Source organism: Rissa tridactyla, chromosome 7 (genome assembly GCF_028500815.1).
Source record: "Rissa tridactyla isolate bRisTri1 chromosome 7, bRisTri1.patW.cur.20221130, whole genome shotgun sequence".
Classification (NCBI taxonomy): Eukaryota; Metazoa; Chordata; class Aves; order Charadriiformes; family Laridae; genus Rissa; species Rissa tridactyla.
Genome location: NC_071472.1, coordinates 8,329,487 through 8,351,050, shown reverse-complemented (window position 1 = coordinate 8,351,050; position 21,564 = coordinate 8,329,487). Strand labels below are relative to the sequence as shown.

Genomic DNA, 21,564 nt, shown 5'->3' with positions numbered 1-21,564 from the left:
AGCATTTTCCGGTCATGTATCCATAGTAGAGCTATAAAAATTCCTTGTTAATCTCAGTCATCATTTGAGAACATTAACTAAAAATAAATCTAGAATGTAATCTCAATGAATTAAAATCCTATGTATAGCAAAAACAATTATTTTACAGCATGTGGCATTTACATTTCTCTTTTAGGTGCTATTACAGTAGTTTATACATTCACTGTGGTGAACAAATTTTTCCTAGTATCCTCAACAGTAAAACAAGCATTTCTGATTAGATGACCTCAGGTACCTACAGCTCTCATACACTAAGTATAAAGCAATAACGAGTGATGCCACAGAGACTGAGTAGGATTTTAATTGCAAGTTTGGTATATTTGTCTGGATTCCTTGCTTGTGTAAATCCAATGAATTCAGGGACATGCTTCCACATGATGACATTTTTTCTATTTAAGATGCTGTAAAATTCCTCCAGCACTTTCGCTCTGGAGAATCTTAAAAATCACGAAAGGCTGTGATATTGTGATGAATAGATAAACATCTTTAAAATGTACATCATTATGAGTATTGCCTCTAACAACTATATTTTTATGACAGAAAATCTATTCAGTAAATTCAGTAAATATTCATTCTTACCACAAGACTGCTGTCCAGAGAAAGTCTTTTCCCAAATTCCCTTTTTTGTAGCTGTCTCTTTCTCTCCATAGCTGAGGTTATTTGTTTTCCTTTTGATCAACTAGAAATGTCAGACTGTTTCCATCATCACTGCAAAAAAAAAAAAAAAAAAAAAAAATTAAATGCACATTTCAATATCCTACTTAGCAGTTTCTGTCTTTCATCATTAACTTTGTAATAACCCAGCAGCTAATGACTTTGTGTCTATAGTAGGCTGTGTTCCAGGAACAAATTTTCTGTGCCAAAAACGTTAAACTCTCCAGACAGAAATATTACCAATATGTTTGGGTCACTTCTCAAAGAAAAAAAATAATAATCTGCTACTACTGTCTTTATCAATACATCCCGTGTTTTCATAGTCTCTTCTGGACTGGGCTGGGAGCTGGGTTTGCAGAGCCAATGGACTACCTGGGGCCGAGGAGGGGGAGGCGGGGAGGGAAACAGTTTGTTTCACATTAATTGCACTCCTCAGTGAGCCCTGCTTGTTGGCACATCTGTGCTGCTACTATGATGTACAAATTTTGGACTTAGTCCTGAAGAGTTCTAAAAGCTTTCAACTCCCATTATCCTTAATGAGAGACGAATGCCCTCAGCACTTTCCTTACATTTTTAAGGTCAAAGATTCTGCTGTGATAATCAGACATTCCCACTGCCCCTACAGAATGGCTGGGGAACTTCATCCCGTAAAGCTATCACAGAGGGAATTAGTCTTTCCAGTTTTGTAGGGTTTGGTTATTCCTGGCTGATGGTTTCTCCCAAAACCAAGCCACAGCTTACAAGTAACAACTACCAGCTCTCTCTTTTCCTGAATGTTCTTGATGATATATGCATTTGAAAGTTTTAGCTTGTATTTTAAGGTAATATTTATTATGTGTAATACAGGAACATGGGCAAAGCTAATGAATTTATTCAGGATTTACAGAAAGTAGTAGAATAATAACAGAAATCAGAATCTACCCTAAATTAAGGCAGGCAGATACACTCATAAATACAGAATCAAATACAGGAATTTTCTCCTGCATCTCAAGGGAATGCATTTGCTGTATCAGAGGGCAACATGCTATGTCTCTTCATCTGGGCTAACTCCCATTAAGGACAAAGAGCTTCCACTACAAGAATTGTCCACATTTTTAAGTCAAGATTTGATGTGGAAGCCAATTTAAAAACATCATTCTGGTAAGGCTGAGATATTCATACAGTGCTACTTAATGTTAATCCTAGAGCAATTAATTGCTTTTGACTGAAAAACAAGACTAAGCAAAAGACAAATCTGTCTGTTTCTGCTCCTTTTTATTTATTGCAAATAGCACCTTCCGTCACAAACAGCCAGGTGACGCATGAATAGCACTGGGCTTGGCTGTAGTGTAGCGCAGCTGGCATTCCCAAAAGAAGCCCTGCATGTGCCCTCCAGATGTACTTACACGCCTGTAGACAGACTTGACTTCTCATGCACCTGTGAATGATCCCATCTGTCGCGGTGCTGATATCAAGCAGATAAAACCACAATTCTTTCCCCAAGCTGCCCCCAAATGCTCTGCCACGAGGGCACAGAGGAGTCTGCGCGTGGGGCAAGCACAGGCCGCCTGCGAGCAGAGCAGGATGCCCCATGCAAAGCCTCTGAAGCCAGCTGGAATTCAGAGGGGTCCCAGGGCCACACAAAATGGGATCGTCAGGAGCAATGTGGACATCACAACTGGGACTGCCCCTGTAAAACACTTTCCGGGGAAGTGTTTTACAGGGAAACCATAATTGTTGCAGCTACCAAGCCACCCAGTGGTAAATTCAGCCTTCTATTAAACAGCATCTGGCATCTACTACACTTGTTCTGTACTTCTGGTTTACACTTATGCAAGACCAGAATTCAAGCTATTTTCTCCAAAATGGATAAAAATTAGCCTCTATACACATTCACCCGAAGAACACATGCAATGAGAACATGTAGACGCAATGGCAGGAAAATCTCAGTTACTGCATTACGATCATTCTTTCCTTGTTTGGTTGGTTTTTTTCCAGGTTTACCTGGAAACCCTTGCTTCCTTTCTGTAGTACCAATCCTAAAGCTACACACAGTTTTTAATTCAGCTAATAAGGAACCTCAGTGGTGTGCTATCACATAATTACCATTGTTTCCTGATTAGCTATCATTTCTCAAAAGAAATACCACAATAGAATTGAACGAACAGAGGCAATGTATTATACTGTTCTTGCGATTATGCCAGAAATTAGCAGAAGAAAGACCCTATGTAATCTTTATATCATTCTTCTGTGCGTTCGTCATGCCTGGAGAGCATGACTTCCACCGAGGGAGTCTTTGTTGATCAGTGAGCACAGAACCACTTAGGAGTGAGCGAGTGAGAGCTATAGTCAGATCCAATTATCCCAGTAAAAGGTCAAGTATTTAATATGAATAAGCGCCTGAAGTTTCTGTCTGCAGGTATTTGGTGGAACTACCCCGAATCCTAGTTTAGAAGTAAAAGGAGAAAGGATTATTATTAACTATTCCTATATGCCATGCTGCCTTGGGCACTTCAAGGAGTGGATTTACTGTAGCCCTACCCATCACAGCACATGGACCTACTCATATAATGGAGAAGAAACCTCAGACCTGCAGACTCCGCTCCTTCACCCCCACACACCACGGGAGCTGAAATCTCTGGGCATGTTACCATTAGCAGGCTGTCATGGATCTCTCCTGAAGAGTTAACAACCTAAGGCTGAACCCATTTAAAGTTTTGAATCAAAGGTAATTATCAGACAAGACAATACAACACATCGCCTGTACCAACATATGCCGGTGCCTCAAAATACTCAACTCAGGAGCCTTTAAAGAAAACTGATCATCAGAGTGAAGCACTTAAGAAAAACAGAACAATTTTCCATCTTGGAATGGTCATTTTTGTACATCATACTGGTTGTCACAGAGAAAAAACGACCCTCCCAGGTAAATCTCTCTTCCTCTGAGACCAACCAAAAGACTAACAATTCAAAATGAAGTAACACATCCCCCGGAAAGCTCAGCAGAGGAGAATGGTTGTCCAGATGGAACAGTCTTGAAATGTAAAAGCACTGAGAATCAGTTTGCCCCATCATCAGAAATACTATTTTTGTGTTACCAAGAGAACAGACTGTAAAAATGTATTCGCTTTCCCTGACCTATTTGCTTTTCGATATCTTTACAGCAGAGACCCCAGTGATCAGCATTCAGACCTTGACTGTCCCATTTAGCTCGGCCAAACTGTGAACTATTGCAAAGTCACTTCTGATTTACGGTGTCTTCACTGATACTGCGCTCACATATATACATTGCCTAGTCTTTGGGGGCACATCTTACAGTACTTTGTGCCGCAGGAAAATTTTCCACGGTAGGACTCTACCCTAAGGGACTATAGACTTCATCTGTGCTGAGCATACTGAGGAAGGAAGCACTCGGCGATTAAGCCTGTATCCTCAAGAAGCGTATGGGGATCAGTCTAAGAGAATGCATGTCTCAGATGTTTGCCTAATGCTTTCTCAGTTTTGCATTGAGCTCAGGGAAGAAGGTTTTTGTACGGACACGGAAAAAACTCTTGGGGGAAGACCTAAATGTGATCTTGCTTCAATATGGTATACCCTCACTTTCATCAAGCCAGCCATCCAGAGGCATCAGCTTGATTATGTATCCTAAAGTGCAGTATTTTTAGTATTCAATACAAGAATGTTCATTACTTCAGGAGATGGCTCTAATACTATGCCCCAGAGAAATGGTGTGATTAACACAGAAAAGCCGTCTCTAAAATCTATGCAAGAAATTTCTTGGATTATAACACCTTCTTCATTTCTAGTAGTAACAAAGGATGATTGATGTATATTGCTTTAGCTGATGAAAACGTATAACATTCTATTCGTCAGATCCAAGATATTTTCAGACAGTTTGAAACTGCAGTTATGTTTCAACAGAGCTATGCCAACATATGCCAACTGAGAACTAGCACACAGTATATCTCTTTGGTAACTGGAAACGGACTGTATTTATTTTTCTGTCTCTTACAAATTAGTATAAATTCAGCAGTTATGACACATGACAAAAATGACAGCTCTGCAAACTAGCATCATTTAGTTTAAATTCAGAATACATAGAATGCAGCCTCCCCACCCTCTGTAAGCACACCTTAATGCTGCCAGAAGTCAAAACCCCCGTAGTGCAGCAAGGTATTCCCTCTCGGAGGTCTGCTTCTCTTTCCAAGCTGTTAATGAGGGGACAGGGTTTGTGATGTGGACATCAAACTGTTGGGTAATGGAATGAGGCCAAAGTGATCACCATCAAGCACTTTTTTCTACTCTGATAGTCCTGCTTGTTCAACAGCCATACTTGAAGGTGAAAGGGAATAACCAGAACTGGTATTATCCCTCAGCAATGAAGAGAGACAGAAAATAACATCACTAGCATAGGTCAGGAAGCAGCTATGAGAAAGTAAAAATTGTCATCAATGCAAATGTTAGTTAGAATGAACAGGTGACCTAAAGGTGAAAGATTTTCTATCTCATTACCAGTCTCTGGAGTGATTCAGTTTCCTGAGAACCTAATTGAATTGAATTGAATCTGTCATTGTCCGGCTGTGTTTCTTTTGCGGCCTCTGGTGCTAACACCAATGTTTTCTTGTGGTATTTGTAGGAAAAGGAGGAGAAATAAGTACAGTACACTTTGTCTGGACCTTCTCACAACTGGAAGAAAAAAAGATTCCAGAATTATGAATTTGATCTGTATTTAACAGATCACAGATTGTTCAGTTCTATAAAATCACTACATTTATCTTCCCAGTCAAAAATGTTTTTCGAGTATTTCCCTGATTTTTAAAACGGTAGAGTGGTTAAACCATCAGAGCAGTAACAGCACAAAACCCCACCTTCTCAAAAGATGAGAAAATTCTGCACAGTGATTAAAAGTGAGGCATGAAAATGGTTTCAGTACCACACCCCTATCTCTCCCTGTCATGGTATTTAGCCTGGTCATGACTTCAAGTGACGAAGTGGAAAAGTAATTCCAAAATTCTCTTTTGAGCTGATGTTTCAGACTTCAGCAGTTGGCAAATGGAAAACTACAGCGACATCTGCATTTCTGCAACCTGAAACTTAGCTAAATGTTTTTTGTTTTGCCCACAGTGTATTTCCTAGTGATACTGCATGCAGGGCCTGCCTGCCTAATGCCCAATACTCCCAGGTATTTGCTTAGACTGGTCAGCAGTTTGTTAGTGCTAATGTATGCATTGTACATTCACACCCACTGGATTAGGTTGCTATTTAGATAAGCAAGCCGCATTTTTGCAGAGAGGGAAGGAGAATGTGCCATGTGCCAGCATTAATGAGTTAATTAAATTAGAAAAATTCCAATGCAGGAACCTAAAATGCTTAGATAAGTAGAATACTATGGGAATTACAAGGCAGCAAACACAGCACTGCTGTACCATTCTGCCTACATATCTAGATATTCTGACTGGCTTTGGAAAATTATATTAAATTAAATTTGTCTAGTCAGTCAGAAAATATCTAGCTAGTAAAAGACTCTTTCCTAGACCTCCTTTTTTGTTTTGCTGTGGGATGATTCATTTTGATACACCCTGAATTTCTTATAATCTCTAAAATTCTTCCAAAGGATATTGGAACTGTACAGGCAGCGCACAGAGCCAGCCATGCCCTACAAGTAATGCTGTGATTCAAACCACTCCCTAATCCAGTAGTCCTCTAATTCTGGTTGAAAACTGTCCAGTGGTCATCCACAAGGCTATGATAAAGTAGCCCCAAAGAAGCGCGGGAGGGGCCGGAGCTAGACGAGGAACCTTCTCATCTTTGTTGGGATTTTAGTTAAGTATGATGGCACTGACACATGGCCGTCTACAAAGAAACTGAAGGTTGACTAACTTGAGAGCCAAATGCTGTGGATCTCTTCTGCCCTCACCCCATCCCTTGAAAGGGAATCAGTAGAGCACATAGGATGGCCTTGTGAAATTTTTGACTGGTGATCACTTGCCAGCAAAGAACAGGCTCTTAGTACAATGTTCTAGAAACACAGCATTTAAAATAAAGTGTCTCAGCTACTAAATTCCACCCTATTTCAACCTCAGTTTTCAATATACATTTATGCTTTCTTCATGCAAGATAATCTTCCATTTATTCAGCAAACTAAACAACCAGTAAAGCTTTCTATAGCATTGCTTCTAGGATTTAAACAAGTTAAGATTAAGGGCTTAAATCTAGCAAACCTATCAGTGCGCTCAAAATAATACTAGGAATTTCAATAAATCAGAAAATAAAGAATATGGCATTAAAGATGTTATTACTACGACAGCTGTCAAGATGAATTGCATGAGAAGCATTTAAAAGATTTATATCTCAGTATCTCACCAGGTTAATTAAATGGATGCATGCATTCATTTAAGAGGATAAGGTGGGTTGCAGTGACATAAAATGAGAGGGCACAAGATTATGTTCTTTCAGCATTAACAAGAATGGGTTGAACCGATATCATTTCCGTATTCTGTAATAAGTATGATTCATCCATTGCCATTTTCAGCTCTCATTTTCTTTCTGGCAAAAAGAAAAAAAAAAAAGACTATGAACATTTATAGACTAACATAATCAAAGCTTTAACCTTTTCAGCGTTTTCTGTTTGGATTGGCTGTCCATTTTTATCATGGGGTTCCAGGGCCATGCCGCAGGGAGGAGAAGAATCACCAGTAAATTACACCAAAGAATGCTGGAAAGGTCAAAGGATTACCCTCCCCTGTTTGCTTTTATGGGACATATGAAGCATTCATATCATGCAATAAAATTATTGAGAGAAAAATGATGAAAGCAAGCATGAATCTGTGTCAGGATAGCAACTGACCAGCATGGAAGAGAAGGATATATTACAGTGTTATCATCAATAAAAAATAGATTATGACAGCGGTGTTTGTGTATCCTTAGTTTCTGCACTGAAATAAAATCCTTCTGAACGTTATAAGACCTGCAGCCAAGAAAGGATATCCAAGCAAAACTGAGGCTATTCAGGCTCAAGAAAATGTTAGATGCAAAGCTCCCATTTCTTGGGGGAGTTTCTAATCACTCATTATGATATATTATTTATTACTATATACTATTATAAATTATATGATGCAACTTATTATATGGTAAAGACAGATTCCCTTAACCATTGAGCCTCCTCCAGCAGAGTTTTGCAATCTAGGCTGTTAATCTGCAAAAGGCATTTTCTGAACACATCTACAGCATCAGCTACCTCTGGGGGCTTCAACACACATTTGTCTCCCTTGAGAACCACTGCTGAACTTAGCTCAGGAACAGGCAGTTCCAGGTCCCTGGAGAAGCAAATTCCAGGACCTGAGGAAATTTCACTCAGGAAACTGCTACTATTCATACACCTAAAAGGTTATGTAGAGATTTTGAGGTTCAAAAACAAATGACCCCTTTATGAAGACTCCTCTGGCATTTTCTGGCTTAAGGCTGCTAAATATGAAATGTTAGATGCAACTTCTGCAATCTAGTATATCATTAGTAGAGCTAGCTGTTTCTCATGGTAAAATGGTTGGTTGGCAGCAGAGAACCAAGAGGGAATCTCATTAGGTTTCAAACACTGAATTACAAATCTTCATCAAAGGAAGTGGCATCCCATTTAGGAGGCAAATAAAGAAAATTCATACGTATTCATCTAATATATTGCAATGCTCAGAAAACTGCATGCAATCGAATCCAACACCTGAATGGGTCTGACAGACAACTGGAGGGAAGAATTTAAAATATACGGTCAAGTTTCCTACATTTTGGTCAGTTTGATTTGTGTTTTCTTCTCATTTTTCTTTCTTTGGTGTAAATCAAGGCCCTACTCAAGAAAGTACAAGAATTTCAAACCCATATGTAAGACCTGTATTGGGGTCTCTGCTGGAAGCGATGGTAGATTACAATTCAATTTTGGAAACTAGAACTAGGAGCTTGTGCCTAAAGATCCCTTCTTTGAGATAGATGCGTTTCAGTCGGCATCTCTTCTGCCTGCCCATCTGTCCTAATCATAGTCCAGAGGGACCACTTAAAATCATCAGTTCTTTGTGCACGCTCCACCCCTTCCACCTGCCGTGCTGAAAGGGATGATGGCTGCGATGGACACAGGGTGGCTCCGTGATTTGAACGCAAGCCCGTCAGACACCAGGGACTGAATCTACTTAGGAGCTTTTTGTCACTATCGCCTCTCTGGTGTCTCATTCACTCATTCTGCAGTCTGCGCACAATAAAGTATTTTGCTAGGAACATTTTCTAACAGTCCATTTTGGTAAATGAAAGCACGTTTGTGAGATGAAGAATCCCAAATGAATGCTACTCGGTTTGGTCCTCCCTGGCAGCAGAGATGAAAGGAATGAAAGATCATTTATTTACTGATATATTCGAGCTCATGGATATGAGGAATTATTAAAATCATCTAAACCTAGTGATAGTGTTCAGGCATCTGGTTTTACTCCACAGAGCACTGGGTAACACTTCAAAATGTTCACGTGACTCAGAGGAAAACTCCCAATATAAAATAAATATCGTAAAAATATTTCCTCAGGTACTAGTAACACCTTCAGCACCCAGCTCTGCACATCCTCCTTAGATAACCAAAGTAATTTGCATCAGAGGGAATATTTCAATGTCTAGACTGCAGAGTTTGTTTCTAATGAATCTGGGGCTTTGTGGGTTGTAACATGGTGTCTCACATTTCACCTTGCTGTACAGGCATTCCCCGTGGACCAGGGCCTATCCTTACATTACAGGCAATAACATTATAATGAAGGTATTAGTTCAGTAACAGCCCAGAAAAGAAACTGAATCAAGCTCATAATCCTCTCTTTCATATGCAAAATAAGGGAGGATAAGGTACAGTGAAGTATATGTCATCCCTCCATGATCCAGGAAGAGGGTAACCGAGAAAGGGCTCAATTCATCTACCTGAAAATAGCCCCTGCACCCCACCATGACTGAAGCCCATCCTGGGGAAGAGCAAGAGAGGAAAGACAGCACCGATCTCTCTCAGTGCAGCAAACCCAGAACTGAGACCCTGGTTTGAAAGAAGGGACTGTAGCAGGGGAACCAAGCAAGAACATGCAGCCTCATTAGGCTGAGTAGCTCCAGGTGCTTCCCACACAGGACACCATGGATATTTTTATCAGAAAAATTCTTCATATTTCACTCATTTTGCTGTGCATATACCTTCACTGAGTCCTGTAAATCTGTACGGTTAGGCCAACTATAACTACAGCTGCAGCTCCTTGGACTCTGCTGTCACCTCCATTCATTGCTACGGAGAAGACACACAAAAGAGATGCTGTACTGCAGCTGAGTTTGGAGGTGTCAGAACTAACTTAGTTCCTGTAAGGGTGGGCAATAAAATCCTTCAGCTGGCTCCCCAGCTGTTCAGCCTTTGCAGAAGTTAGAAGTCTACTCTAATTTCAGCCGACCTAACATCATCCAAGGATCAGACCCAAAGGAATTCAGCTTCAGCATTTCCAAACATGCTTCAGTGACATCTCTCCTTCATGCTCATTTCTTGTGGGATGTATTCCCTATACATCAATGAGCATACATAAAGAAAAACTCCAGAGAGATTTCCCCTGCCAATTCAAATTCACTTTATTCTTACACAACAGAGCATGTAGGGATATCAAGGCTGTAAAATTAAAAGGAACAGATACACATTGATTAAACTCCATCTTCAGCTTATGGCCAAGAAAACTATTATGAAAACGTTAAAAATGAAAGATGTCTGTCCTCATCCGTATTTCCTTAGATGGCAACAGAACACTGAACAGCACTGGCACACCGAACAGCCCTTCGCCTCTTTTTTCTCTGCAATTCTGTAGTGATCTCATCTCAAATGCTGAATTCAGTTCTGGGCCAAAAGGGTATAGGCAAACTTGATGGAATTCAGACAATAGCAGCAAAGACGATTAAAGTATCGACTTGTTGGGAAACGATTAACAAGTCCCTTCATAGTAGCCTCCAACAAAGACAAAGAGTGGACTAAAATGGGAAGGAACAACCATCTACGCAAGTTTGAGGCACATATACTAACACTAGAGACAGTGAGGAATTGATTAGGTTATTGACAATAGGCTGAAGAGAAGTAAAGAGGGGGAAACAATGCCGAGTATCTGAAGAAATTACCTAAAGTGAAATCCACTACAGATTGATTCCCAGAGAATCAAAGGAACATTTGTCATATAAAAAAAATAAGGCAGGATGAAGTACAATAAAATACACTGAAAGTGAGGATGCCGCCAGGAATGAGTTGTCTGAAGACCCTGATGGGGAAGAAAAGAGCCCTGTCTCCCTTTCTTCTCAGTCTCTCTTTATACATTGCAGTGGTTGATCCACTTTAGAGACAATTAGAGTGAAAGGCTTTCGCTCTGGGGGGAAAAAAAAGAGGCACTCCTTCCATCCCCCCGTGCAGTCAGCTGCTGGCAGTGCTTACTCCAGTTTCGCTGTGTGAAGACTGGCTGTCACACACTGATTTCTAATTTCTCCATCTGCCAGAAACTTAATAAAAATGTAAATTAAAAAACATTCATGAATTTCCTACTTAAAAGGTTCATAACTCTCCTATGTTTTATGTCATTCTACCAGTTTTTAACTCATCTGCACTCCGTTCTACCAAATGAAATGGGAGAGAACATATAGTCTGCCATCACAGATAATAATCCAACAAATTGGGATTATGGATACAGTACTATCCAGAATTTATTAGAAAGATAGGAGGCATACTATTAAAATTCTCTAGCATCTCTCTCTCTAAAGCTTCTGTGTGTTTAGAATGCAAAGTAAAAACTCTTTAAACTACCAAAACTAGCACAAAAGAAAAAAAAAAAAAACAACAAACCACTATTGAGATTTCAGAAGTTCATCATCCACTAAAATCTAAAAGATATTTTTGCTTGCAGTAGCAACAGTTTGGTTGGCACAGGGTTATTCTTTCACTTTTTCTTATAGAATTCATGTCAATGCCTTAAACGGGATTTTTTTCCATAGATTATTTCTTGGAAGTAATGCCATGCAGGTTTAGATGAAAGTTTTTAAGATTAGAGTTCATGCACCTCCCATCTTGGAATAATATAAATTATTCAATACTACTGTTTAGCTTGAACTTTGTCTGGAAAAAAAAGTAATTTTAATGGGGAAGGGGAAAGCATTAATACACTTGCATGTTCTAAGTGATCCACTTTGAATTTTAAAGTGTGTTTTGAGACTAAATATAAGTGGTTTAAGTATTTTGTGCTGCATAAGGCTTATTAATTTGGCAGGGGAGTAGAAACAGTTTTGGACATAAGCAAGGAAGAAAGAAGGTGTACTTGGTTCATTTCAGGTAAGCCCTAAGTGTTTGCCCATATTTTGAGTTGGATCCCTGCTCTTGAGTGGGTGGTTTAGGTTGATTCACTAACTTCCACTGTCTCGTTTTTTCTGCTATACAGTGAAGGTAATAATATATAGTATATATAAGTGCCATTTACAGAATAATTCCTCCTTGTCAAAGACTTCAATAGTGAAACTTTCTATTAGTGCTGATGCTCTGTGTCATTACTTTTCTCTATCTGCCAGATGTGTACATCACTACACACCCAAACAGGGGAATGATTCTTTCTCCAAATTCTGCATGAGGCAGCGGAAGACTCTCAGTTCTCATTCACCTCTTGGCTATTCTGTCAAAACGAATCTGACTGTAGAAATGCAGCTAGGACAGAATTAAAACCAACAAAAAGGCAGCGAAGAGTCTGTCACCAACCAAGTGAAAGCACCTACGTAGGCAATGAGCCAGATATCCTCGACTCCCTCCACAGATTTAAGCCCAGCTCTCATTCCGGTGCAAATCAGGAACCCCTAAAGCAGCATTTAAAAAAAATATTAGAACAGTCCCCTGTTTTTCTGTAATAGTTGGGGGTCTTAAGCAGGATGCTGCAGCCTTTAGTGCTGTTCACCTTTGGTGTTCCCTGTTGGCTCACAGTGATGTTACCTGGAGCTGTGGGAGAGAAGAGAACCTCTGAATGGGACTCCAGGAAGGGGAAAAGGAAAGAAAGGAGAAAGCCTGGTGGGGTCTTCATGGGACTTCTTGTGCAAGGGTATGTCCCAAACCCACCAGAAAGTGTCATAACCTTCCTGTCTTCTTGGGTGAGTTCCTTTGAGTTAAATCTTAACCTCTGCTTTGCTCCACGCCTGGGTGAGCCACCCCATCTCATCTGAGTATGACAGGAGCTAAGGGCATCTAGCCTCCCACTGCTGCTGGTTAAGTTAGATATTTCATGGGGGGTCAGAAATATGCCCCCCGGAATTATAAACTCTTGAACTATGCGCCCAAGCTCAGAATCCCCCTGTGACCTGGAGTTCAGGTAGAGTGGAATAAGTAAAACAAGTAAAGAATAACTTGTTTCTACAACAGACGATAGCCAGTGGGTGGAAGTGAGATTTTAGTGCTTTAGGAGGGAGACAGGAGCCATCAGTAAGATTACCTCCCTGCCACGAGCAAGGGAAACATCACCTGGGGTTTGTGGCATATGCCTGCCTCTGCGTTGTCATGCTGCCCATGGCTGTCTGCCTTATGAACCTTTCCTTTCTCAGGACTGTGCTGAAAACTATCATCTGGTCGACAAATTCTTGTCAATGTCTGTTTAAAGCTTTTTCTTGTGACAGGACATTTTTGTGGTAATCAAGAAGAAAAGCAATTCACTTGATTAAAGATTGGTAAATATAGATGACAGAAATGGTTTCCTACGAACATCATGATGTATTCCCAATCAATAATACCATGACAGAATTGCAGTTTAAGGGAAGGAAGTTATTAGTTTTAGGAAAGGCACATAATTAAATACAAGATAAGTCTACAGATTCTCAAGCAGAGAGACAAGGAAAATGGCCAGCTCAAGTCTTTGTAGATTGTGCTACTGTTGTCTCTTTTCAGTTCATTTGGTGCTGTCTTTCATTTACTTGTGCAACATTAAAAAAAGATGACGGTCTTAGTCTCAAATGTTAGGGCTAACAGCCAGTGACATAACAGAGAGCTGTTTATTAAAATGTTAGACCAGGTTTCACTTTAATACTTCCCTTCAGTAGCAGCTACTAGTGGATGTTAAAAATCCCTAATGATTTAGCTGAACTTTTAGTAATTCCTAAATGTTTCTCATGTGTAACTGCAAAGAGGACCTAGGCCTTTTCCCACCAGCTTGATATGGGGATTGGCTAGATCTGATTATTGGTAACTGGGATTTTAGCCTTTCACCTCTGGATAGTGTTTCAAACCCAGACCAGGTTGGTATTGAATAATAGTCATTTTCATCAGCTGGCTGTTCAGTGACCTCTATGAAATATTACGAGTTGGTAGTGGACAGGTGTCTATATAATTAAAACACACTTCGCAAGCACAGTTGGCACCCTGGAATTTTCTTATTACGAATCTGTAAACTGCTCCCCCCAGCTCATAAATAGAAAGTATTCAGGAGCACTGAGATGTCATTTAAAAACAAAGAGGATACAGTGCTCTTTGTTAATCCCACAAACAAAGTACCTCTGTTTCTAGAGCAGTTTTCAATCCCCGGACAAATGCTTTTGTGAACTGCAAAGATTATTATTCAGGCTAATAAAATTCATGAATTAGAAATAAAAGATCAACTTCAAAAACCGATAAAAACCTAGAGCTGTAGGTTATGTTGCAAAATCTCACAGCCAGCACTATTTATGGTGTTCACTGTAAAGAAAATATATTTCCACACAGTATCAAAAAAGCAGAATCACACAGGACGTCCCAAAAATCCATGAATCTGCATTAATTGAGCCAATATTCCCAGACATCCACACCAAATTCAAGTATTTTTTGTAGCCAAAAATACAAAAAGGGTTTTGACAGGAGAAGGTATGCGCAGTCTCAACAGGAGGGGGTTCCTCTGACTAGGAATCGAGGCAACAGTTTTATGTTTGAGTAGGATTTGGGCGATGGGCAGGGGGAACAGCACAATATTTTATGGCTTTTGAATAACCAGGCTCATAATTCAAGCCTCAAGCCTTCAATCTGTTTCTCTTCTTTAACCCCTTCCAAGGTTTTGCCAGGGAACGTGTGAGAAAATACTCTCCATTGCCTTTGCTTTCTTATACTAGTTCTGAAGTAAGCAAGGCAGAGCACTTCAGCCTGAGGACCTGTGAGAGATGCAGCTCCATAGCACAACGTCTGTGGGATGTTCAGAGGCTATCATGGAAATCTATGTGGACTTGCCAATGACTCACATCTGTGTCAACGAAAGAAGGAAGGAAAACGTTATATGGAATCCAAACAACATTTAAGTACAAGTAAACCCCCAGTAGCAAAATACATGTGCAAGATGCTTCACTTCTCTGAAAAGAAACATTGTTTGGTCTGACCTAGTTCAAGATGTTAAAAGATTTATAAGAACATAAAACAACAGTTGGTAAGCTTGGCACTGGTGTGCTGTAGGAGAAGAGCTATGAATCTACCGGAGAAGAGAGCCCTCATCTCAATGTGGGAACACAACAGAGAAGAGATTAGTTAGCTCAAGAATTGAGTAATATTAATGTTGCGAGAAGGTGAAAAGAGAAAAGAGCCACAAAAAAAAAAACCAAACAAAAAACAAAAAAACAAGCAAACCCAAAGTTTTCTCATGATCCTACTAGGGACCTACTAGGAAAGTCCTACTATAAATTTTCTGCTACTAGGAATTTTCTTCTTAAACTGGTTTTCTCAGCCACTATTTTCCTCTGCAATTGGCAACTGAAATATAGGGACAAGAGTACTTCTAAGCCAATTTCAGCATTTACCCCTCCAGTCTCCAATTTATAAGCATTACGATTAGACTGCTTTTTACATACAATTCAGACAGAATGCTTAAAAGGAAGAGGAAAAACAGGAATGTGAGGAATCAAAGCAAGTATTCACACACCTATTTTTCACACATTTCTGTCACATCCAGAAGAACATCTATAACCTGCTCAAACTGAACCACAAAACCAAAAAGTTAAATGCTGAAGACAGCCACCATTAACAAATTGCAGATGCATAAGGCTCATCCAGAAAGACCTCACAAATCAGCAATGAGGGGAAGGGAGAGCAAATCATGCAGAAACTATTTAATCAATGAGTAAAGACAATTATAACATCTGTTAATCTTTTGTGTAGGTTATAATTAGATGCTGTGGAGGAGTAGCCTTTAAGGGGGGAGGCAGGGAATCCTTTAACATCTGCTAGAAGGGCAAACACTGTGCAATAAATGACTTTAAATGCAATCAGCAAAATGAGAGCTGTGCAGAGTTTACAAAAGGCCTGTATAAAAGATTGAGGATAACAAAATATTTTGCCAAAGGTCAACTCCTGCAGCACTACAGCCTGAATAATGACTGCTAGTTTAGAGGCCACATCAAAAACAAACGTGATTGTACCTCTGAAAAACAATTCTTTTCTCATTTGTGTCATTATAGCAAAAGCACATGCTGCTGCTGTATATCACGTCAGCTTAATGACTTATTAGGGCTGTATCTATCAACCTTGAACAGTTTAGAATAAACAGGTAGGTATGATGTATCTTAAAGACCAGAATTTGGTCTAATTAGACTGACACAGAACTGTGTTGTACTGTAAAAGTGATGTGATTCTGATTTTAAATAATTAATCATTCAGTAGCTTCTAAAAAATCCAATTATTTACTCATTTTGCCCTTGAAAACAACCATATGCTTTAAGCTGTTACTCACTGAAAATGTGAGACCAAGAGGGAGCTATTTTATCCAGTTTAACACGGCCCTCTACTGGCAAAATAACCCCCCAAAATCTTATCACTATGAACCATTTTGTCAGATCATTTGAGAGCAGCTGAAAAGATCCTACATTTTACAGCAAAGTTACACCAAATCTTAGAAGACTGCAGCATAGATTGGAGCTTTAGGAATTTGCATAAATTAAGTCATCGCTAAATCTCTCTAGAATTCCCTTGCCGAGAGCACTACTTTTACCCAGCAGATGCAGCTCCGGCCATCACCAGGGAACCAAAGAAAAAAAGCAAGTGCTCATATCTAGTGGAGTAAGTCATTTTAGAAGCAAATGCAATCCTTTTCCTCATGTCCAGTTGTGCTGTATTCCTCGAGGAGTGCCACTGCTTCCCAACTGGATCAGTGCACACATGTGATTTCAGTTTGCACAATTAGGAAATACTAAGTATAGGCGAAGTAAGCAAGATATAGTCCAGCTGCAAAAAGAATACTGTGCAAAATACAAATGCTAACTACCACCAAAAAAGCAACTTCACTCTGAAAGAATTCCTGCTTCCTTCTTTTCTCCACCATTACTGAAAATCCACAGTGGTGATTCAACACAGCTTCAATCAAAGCGAAGCAGACAATGAAATTCCCCTCTGTTGTTGCATGCAGTAATTAACTCTTACTATTTGTATTATGTCTGAGCAATGAAGAAACAAAGGAATACGGTAAACTGTTGAATTTAACAATTTAGATAATGATGAATTATAATAATCAATTAGCGCTGTCAAAGAAAATAATTAGTGACATGCATTTGATTCTGCACAGACCTATTGTGTGCACACACTAGCCAAGGCTAGTTTGTCCTGGAAAACAAATAGTGTTGTCCTGTGGAAAGCTTATCAAACATGCAGTTTAACAGTAGCATTTGTTCTTGCTGTGTGTCAATACTAATAGACCATTTTTCAGCAACATAATTTTCATCCCCTGCTTTATAATCCAACCTGCTTTTCAGGGTCTGCATCGTTCACAGCCCACAGACAATGTTACTGCCAGCTTCCAGAAGCCACTGCTGCTGTACAAACCAGGTTTATGTGATTCACCTGAATGCCAGTCAATGGAATCATAAAAGATTTCCAAGTGTTTCTCACACAATAGCTATCTAACTTTTCATTCCCCAAACATCATGACTAATTTATGCAACCATCAGGGAGTACCTAATGTAATTCAGGTTTCTGCATGCTACATGAGCGGTATCATTAGACAGCACAGAACAGAGTATTACAAGTGTTAATGGTTCGTGTTCTATTTACATTGTACATTTATCCTGTTTTAGTAATAAAACTGCATATTAGATGCTATAACTTCCAAAGGTGTTCTGGCAGCTTTGGCATGGATTTTTCTTAAGCATGACTCCGATCCTGCCAGGAGCTGAACACGTGCAGGACCGCAGAGGAGCTGTGGAGCATCACACCACATTTGGCCCTAGCTGTGCTGTGCTGAGCTCCCCGGCCAACAGGGCTTCCCTTTGGCACCTTTGTTCTGGGGCTTTTATCCCAAACTCAGTCCCACTTGTCAGAGGATGACAGGCTGGAGTCTGCACTTATTCTGTTTCTTTTCAGATGGTGAGAAAGCCCAAAGAATTTACATTCTGCTGGCAATTGTCCCCTTTAATGCCATCCCAGAATGTTATCAGATTATATGCGGTATCCTTGGGCAGATTTCTCAGACCCAGGGAAAATTCAACCAGGGGATCCCTCTGCTGAAAAGTGACTTTGCTCTAGATCCTAATTTGCTACCCTGGAATATAAGAAAGAAAATGTAAATGTGAGAAGGGAAATGTAAGAGAGGAAAATGAAAATCAAATGCCCCTGGGTTCATCAGGTTTTGAGAGTCTGCTTCTGCTCTTAAGGTAATTAGCTGAAGATTTGCTCTTGTCTGAAGTGGAAGTGGAATTATACCCTACCGCTTTACATTTACTGGGGCAGGATTTCTACTTCTTTAAATCTGTCTCTAAACAGTTATACACAACTCATGCACAGGAACAACAGCAGAGAAGTCCATGAAGTTTTCTTAAAAAGCAGTAAAATTCACATTTGTACGATCGGGACTTGCACTTCAATTCAAGTGAGACCTGAGCATTTTTTTAATCTCACTTTGTTCAAAATATTTTGAGGATTTTGTAGGCGTTTGCCAACATGATACCTGACTGCTTTGCAAGTGTAAATACCCTTATCGGTTCACAGCAGTAGATCATCATCATTGCTCACAAGGTGACAGGGGAAAGGAAAGACTGGCCCACAGGAGTCAGTGTGGTAGGGATCAAACCACCTAACCTTAACCCCATTCCTTCTCCCCACGAAAGGCTCTATCACGACTCTCTGTTCTTCACCCTGGCATTCAGTGGAAGTTTCCGGGCTACAAGAACATCTTTTAAAGAACACATAAACTTTTTTTTGTACTATTTCTGAAGGAGGAGGAGGAACACCTAAAGAATAAAACTCTATGCTCTTATTTAAGCGCCTACTTAAAACCCCCAGAGTCTTTGCCATTCTCATGGCATCAATGGGGAGCTAAATTTAGGGCTTCCCCCCGCTCCCCAGCAGGAGAATCTGCTTCAGTTCCAAAGACAGAACAATGACTCCTAAGTTGCACAATATCTTGACATGCCAAGCCACATTATAACATCAAAAGAAGAGACAGACAGGTTTTGATCTGCTGTAGAAACGGGGTCACTTGAGAGGGGCATCTGCAGTTGTAGCCACCCAAACCTTAATAGGAAGCCCCCAAAAATCCGTTGCTGGGAGGCCTTGTAAACAAAGTCAGTAGCAAGAAAAGCAAACCCAAATCAATAGCACTAATAATTCACAAGGAATTCTCCAATTCCTATTTGAGTGCTTTGTACTGATTTACCCTCATACACTTGCCAATCATAGTTTTCTGATTACATTCTTCAGAAATATGCTTTGTCTCCACAAAGACAGATTATTAAGTAGAGGTAAACTGTAATAAAAGAGTTCCTCATACACAGGACTGTGATCTGGTTACTCCCTGGAAAAGCCACTACAACTGAAATTGCAGTAATTTAGAACGGGCTTCTGGTGAAGGGGTGAAATGAAAAGCAGTAGACCTGAGGTTTGTTACCAGTTTTTGAAGTGGGTAAACTAAGTTTTAATAAATCACATCTATGGGCCAGTTTCCCCCTCTGTAAAATGGGAATAAGCCCATGCCAATCACAGCTAGTTGTCTTGAAAATGAGTTAATCGGTGGTCAGAAACATAGTTCTGTCCCACAAACAGCAGGCAGTATAGAAACAGGTTTTTTCACAGCAGTTATCAGTGTACTAATGTTTATGCTCTGATGTTTCAGGATTTGTTGGATTTCTAACATAAACACTCGAAACAAAGCAAAAATAACTGTTTCTCACATAATTGACAACTCATTTTATCCAAATGGCTTCAGATTTCAAAGCACTGTATGATTCTTTCTTTTAAACTTATACACCTCCAGAACTTGAATGGGGGCTAAAAGTAAAAATAGTCACATTTCACTTTAAATCAATGCCTGCATAAGGAGCAAAACATTTTTTGAAAGAAAACTGTAGTAAAAACTATAAGGAAATTATATTAAAAATTCAAATTAATTTTGAATACTCAAATAGATACCACGAAAATATAAAAGAACAATGTTAAGACAGACTAGTTTTTGTTCAGTTAATAACAGTACTCATGAGAGTTTAAGAATCTTCAAGCTTCATCACTTAAATTAAGAGAGAGCCACTTCAGTGTAATCTCATGCAAACAAAAGCCAGAACCAAGTTTTCATTTGTCCTTTAATCTGTTGCTGAACCACACTCAGATGCATGGCTGTAATTACTCCTAACAACTACATACTTGCCGCTCTTTTAATTAAAGCAAAACTACAAATAGCAGTGCTGACACACTTCTAGAGAAAATAAGCTTTACAGAGATGATAAAAACACCAAAACAGCAAAAGTCTTACTTGCAGTAGTTCAGTCAAAACATGCCAGCCCTGGAGAACTCAGAACCGTAAGAAGTCTTTGCAGTCCAGAAATTCTCTTGAGTTTATCCAGTGTTTATTTACCAAGCTTTAAAAGTCTGTGGTCAGAAGAACAGAGTTAGCTTTCTACACCATCCACAGCACTCCTCAACTCCTCCAGTAAGAGCAGACATGAAGTTTGCTGATAGTTGGGTTTGCTGCTGCTATGTAGTTGCTCAGTACTTGTAAATACAAGCTCTGTGGACAAAGTCCCAAATGACATCACAGGCAGCTGCTTATTGTTGAGTCTTTATTAACCGACTGTCAAAAAAGAAAAGCGAAGAGGAAAGAAAAGCACAAACTATCTTCCCTGCAGCACAATTTGCATCTTAGTAGGAGTTGCAGTGCTACACATATAAATACTTCTGTTTACCCAACTGATGTTTTCTTAGAATGAATAAACAGTGTTTGCAGGGAAAGCAGAAAAATAAGAACAACTTAAACAGCTTCAACATGGAAAGAGTGCAGGGAGAAAAAGAAAAATTTAAACTGCCAGCGGTGCCTTTTCAGAATTTACCTCTGCATTCTCCTAATTCTTTTGTTTATTTGAAAATATGTAACTAGAAGTGTAAATCTGCATGGATTTTAAAGAACAGAGCAGAGGACTTAGTAAATTGAAGTGAAAGTTTCAACTCATTCCTAATTTTAAAAGTTACAGAATTACAAATCTTTGCAAGATTTAAGACAGCTCAACTTCAGTTACAATGTGTTTTGAAGAAAATTCTCTCACTTTCCAAAGATGAAAATATAAGAAAGCACGAAACAGCATCAAACGTAGTTATTCACCGGGTGGGTGCTAAAAGCATTAATACTGACCTTTCCTTCTCAGAGGCGGAGGTCCAAGACTAAGCAGTGCTTTGGAGCTGAAAACACACTCAGTTCCCAGCGAGGCACGGGGTACTCACTCGAGAACTCGAGTTCAGCTACTGATCTGAATCTCTCCTCTGTCATTGAGAGTTCCCGCTGAAAGAGAGGGGCTGGGACTCTGTGCCTTGATTTCTCAGAAGTCAGTCCTTTCAAGTCAGAACTTCAAATGCTGGAAGGGCACCACCAAGGGTTGTGACAGACAGAGCTCTGTTATCTATGTACGCTTCCACGCGAAGAG

The 21,564-nt window shown here is 39.7% G+C and overlaps 1 protein-coding gene across 1 annotated transcript in view; it reads right to left on the bottom strand.

The window, feature by feature from the left end:
* NCKAP5 (NCK associated protein 5) overlaps positions 1–20,584 on the bottom strand; it is a 392,253-nt gene extending 371,669 nt beyond the window's left edge. Inside the window, 2 exon segments of the mRNA XM_054208458.1 lie at positions 619–747; positions 20,403–20,584. Coding sequence (XP_054064433.1) covers positions 619–687 — 69 coding nt within the window. The 5' untranslated portion in view covers positions 688–747; positions 20,403–20,584.
* Positions 20,585–21,564: the final 980 nt, after the last annotated feature.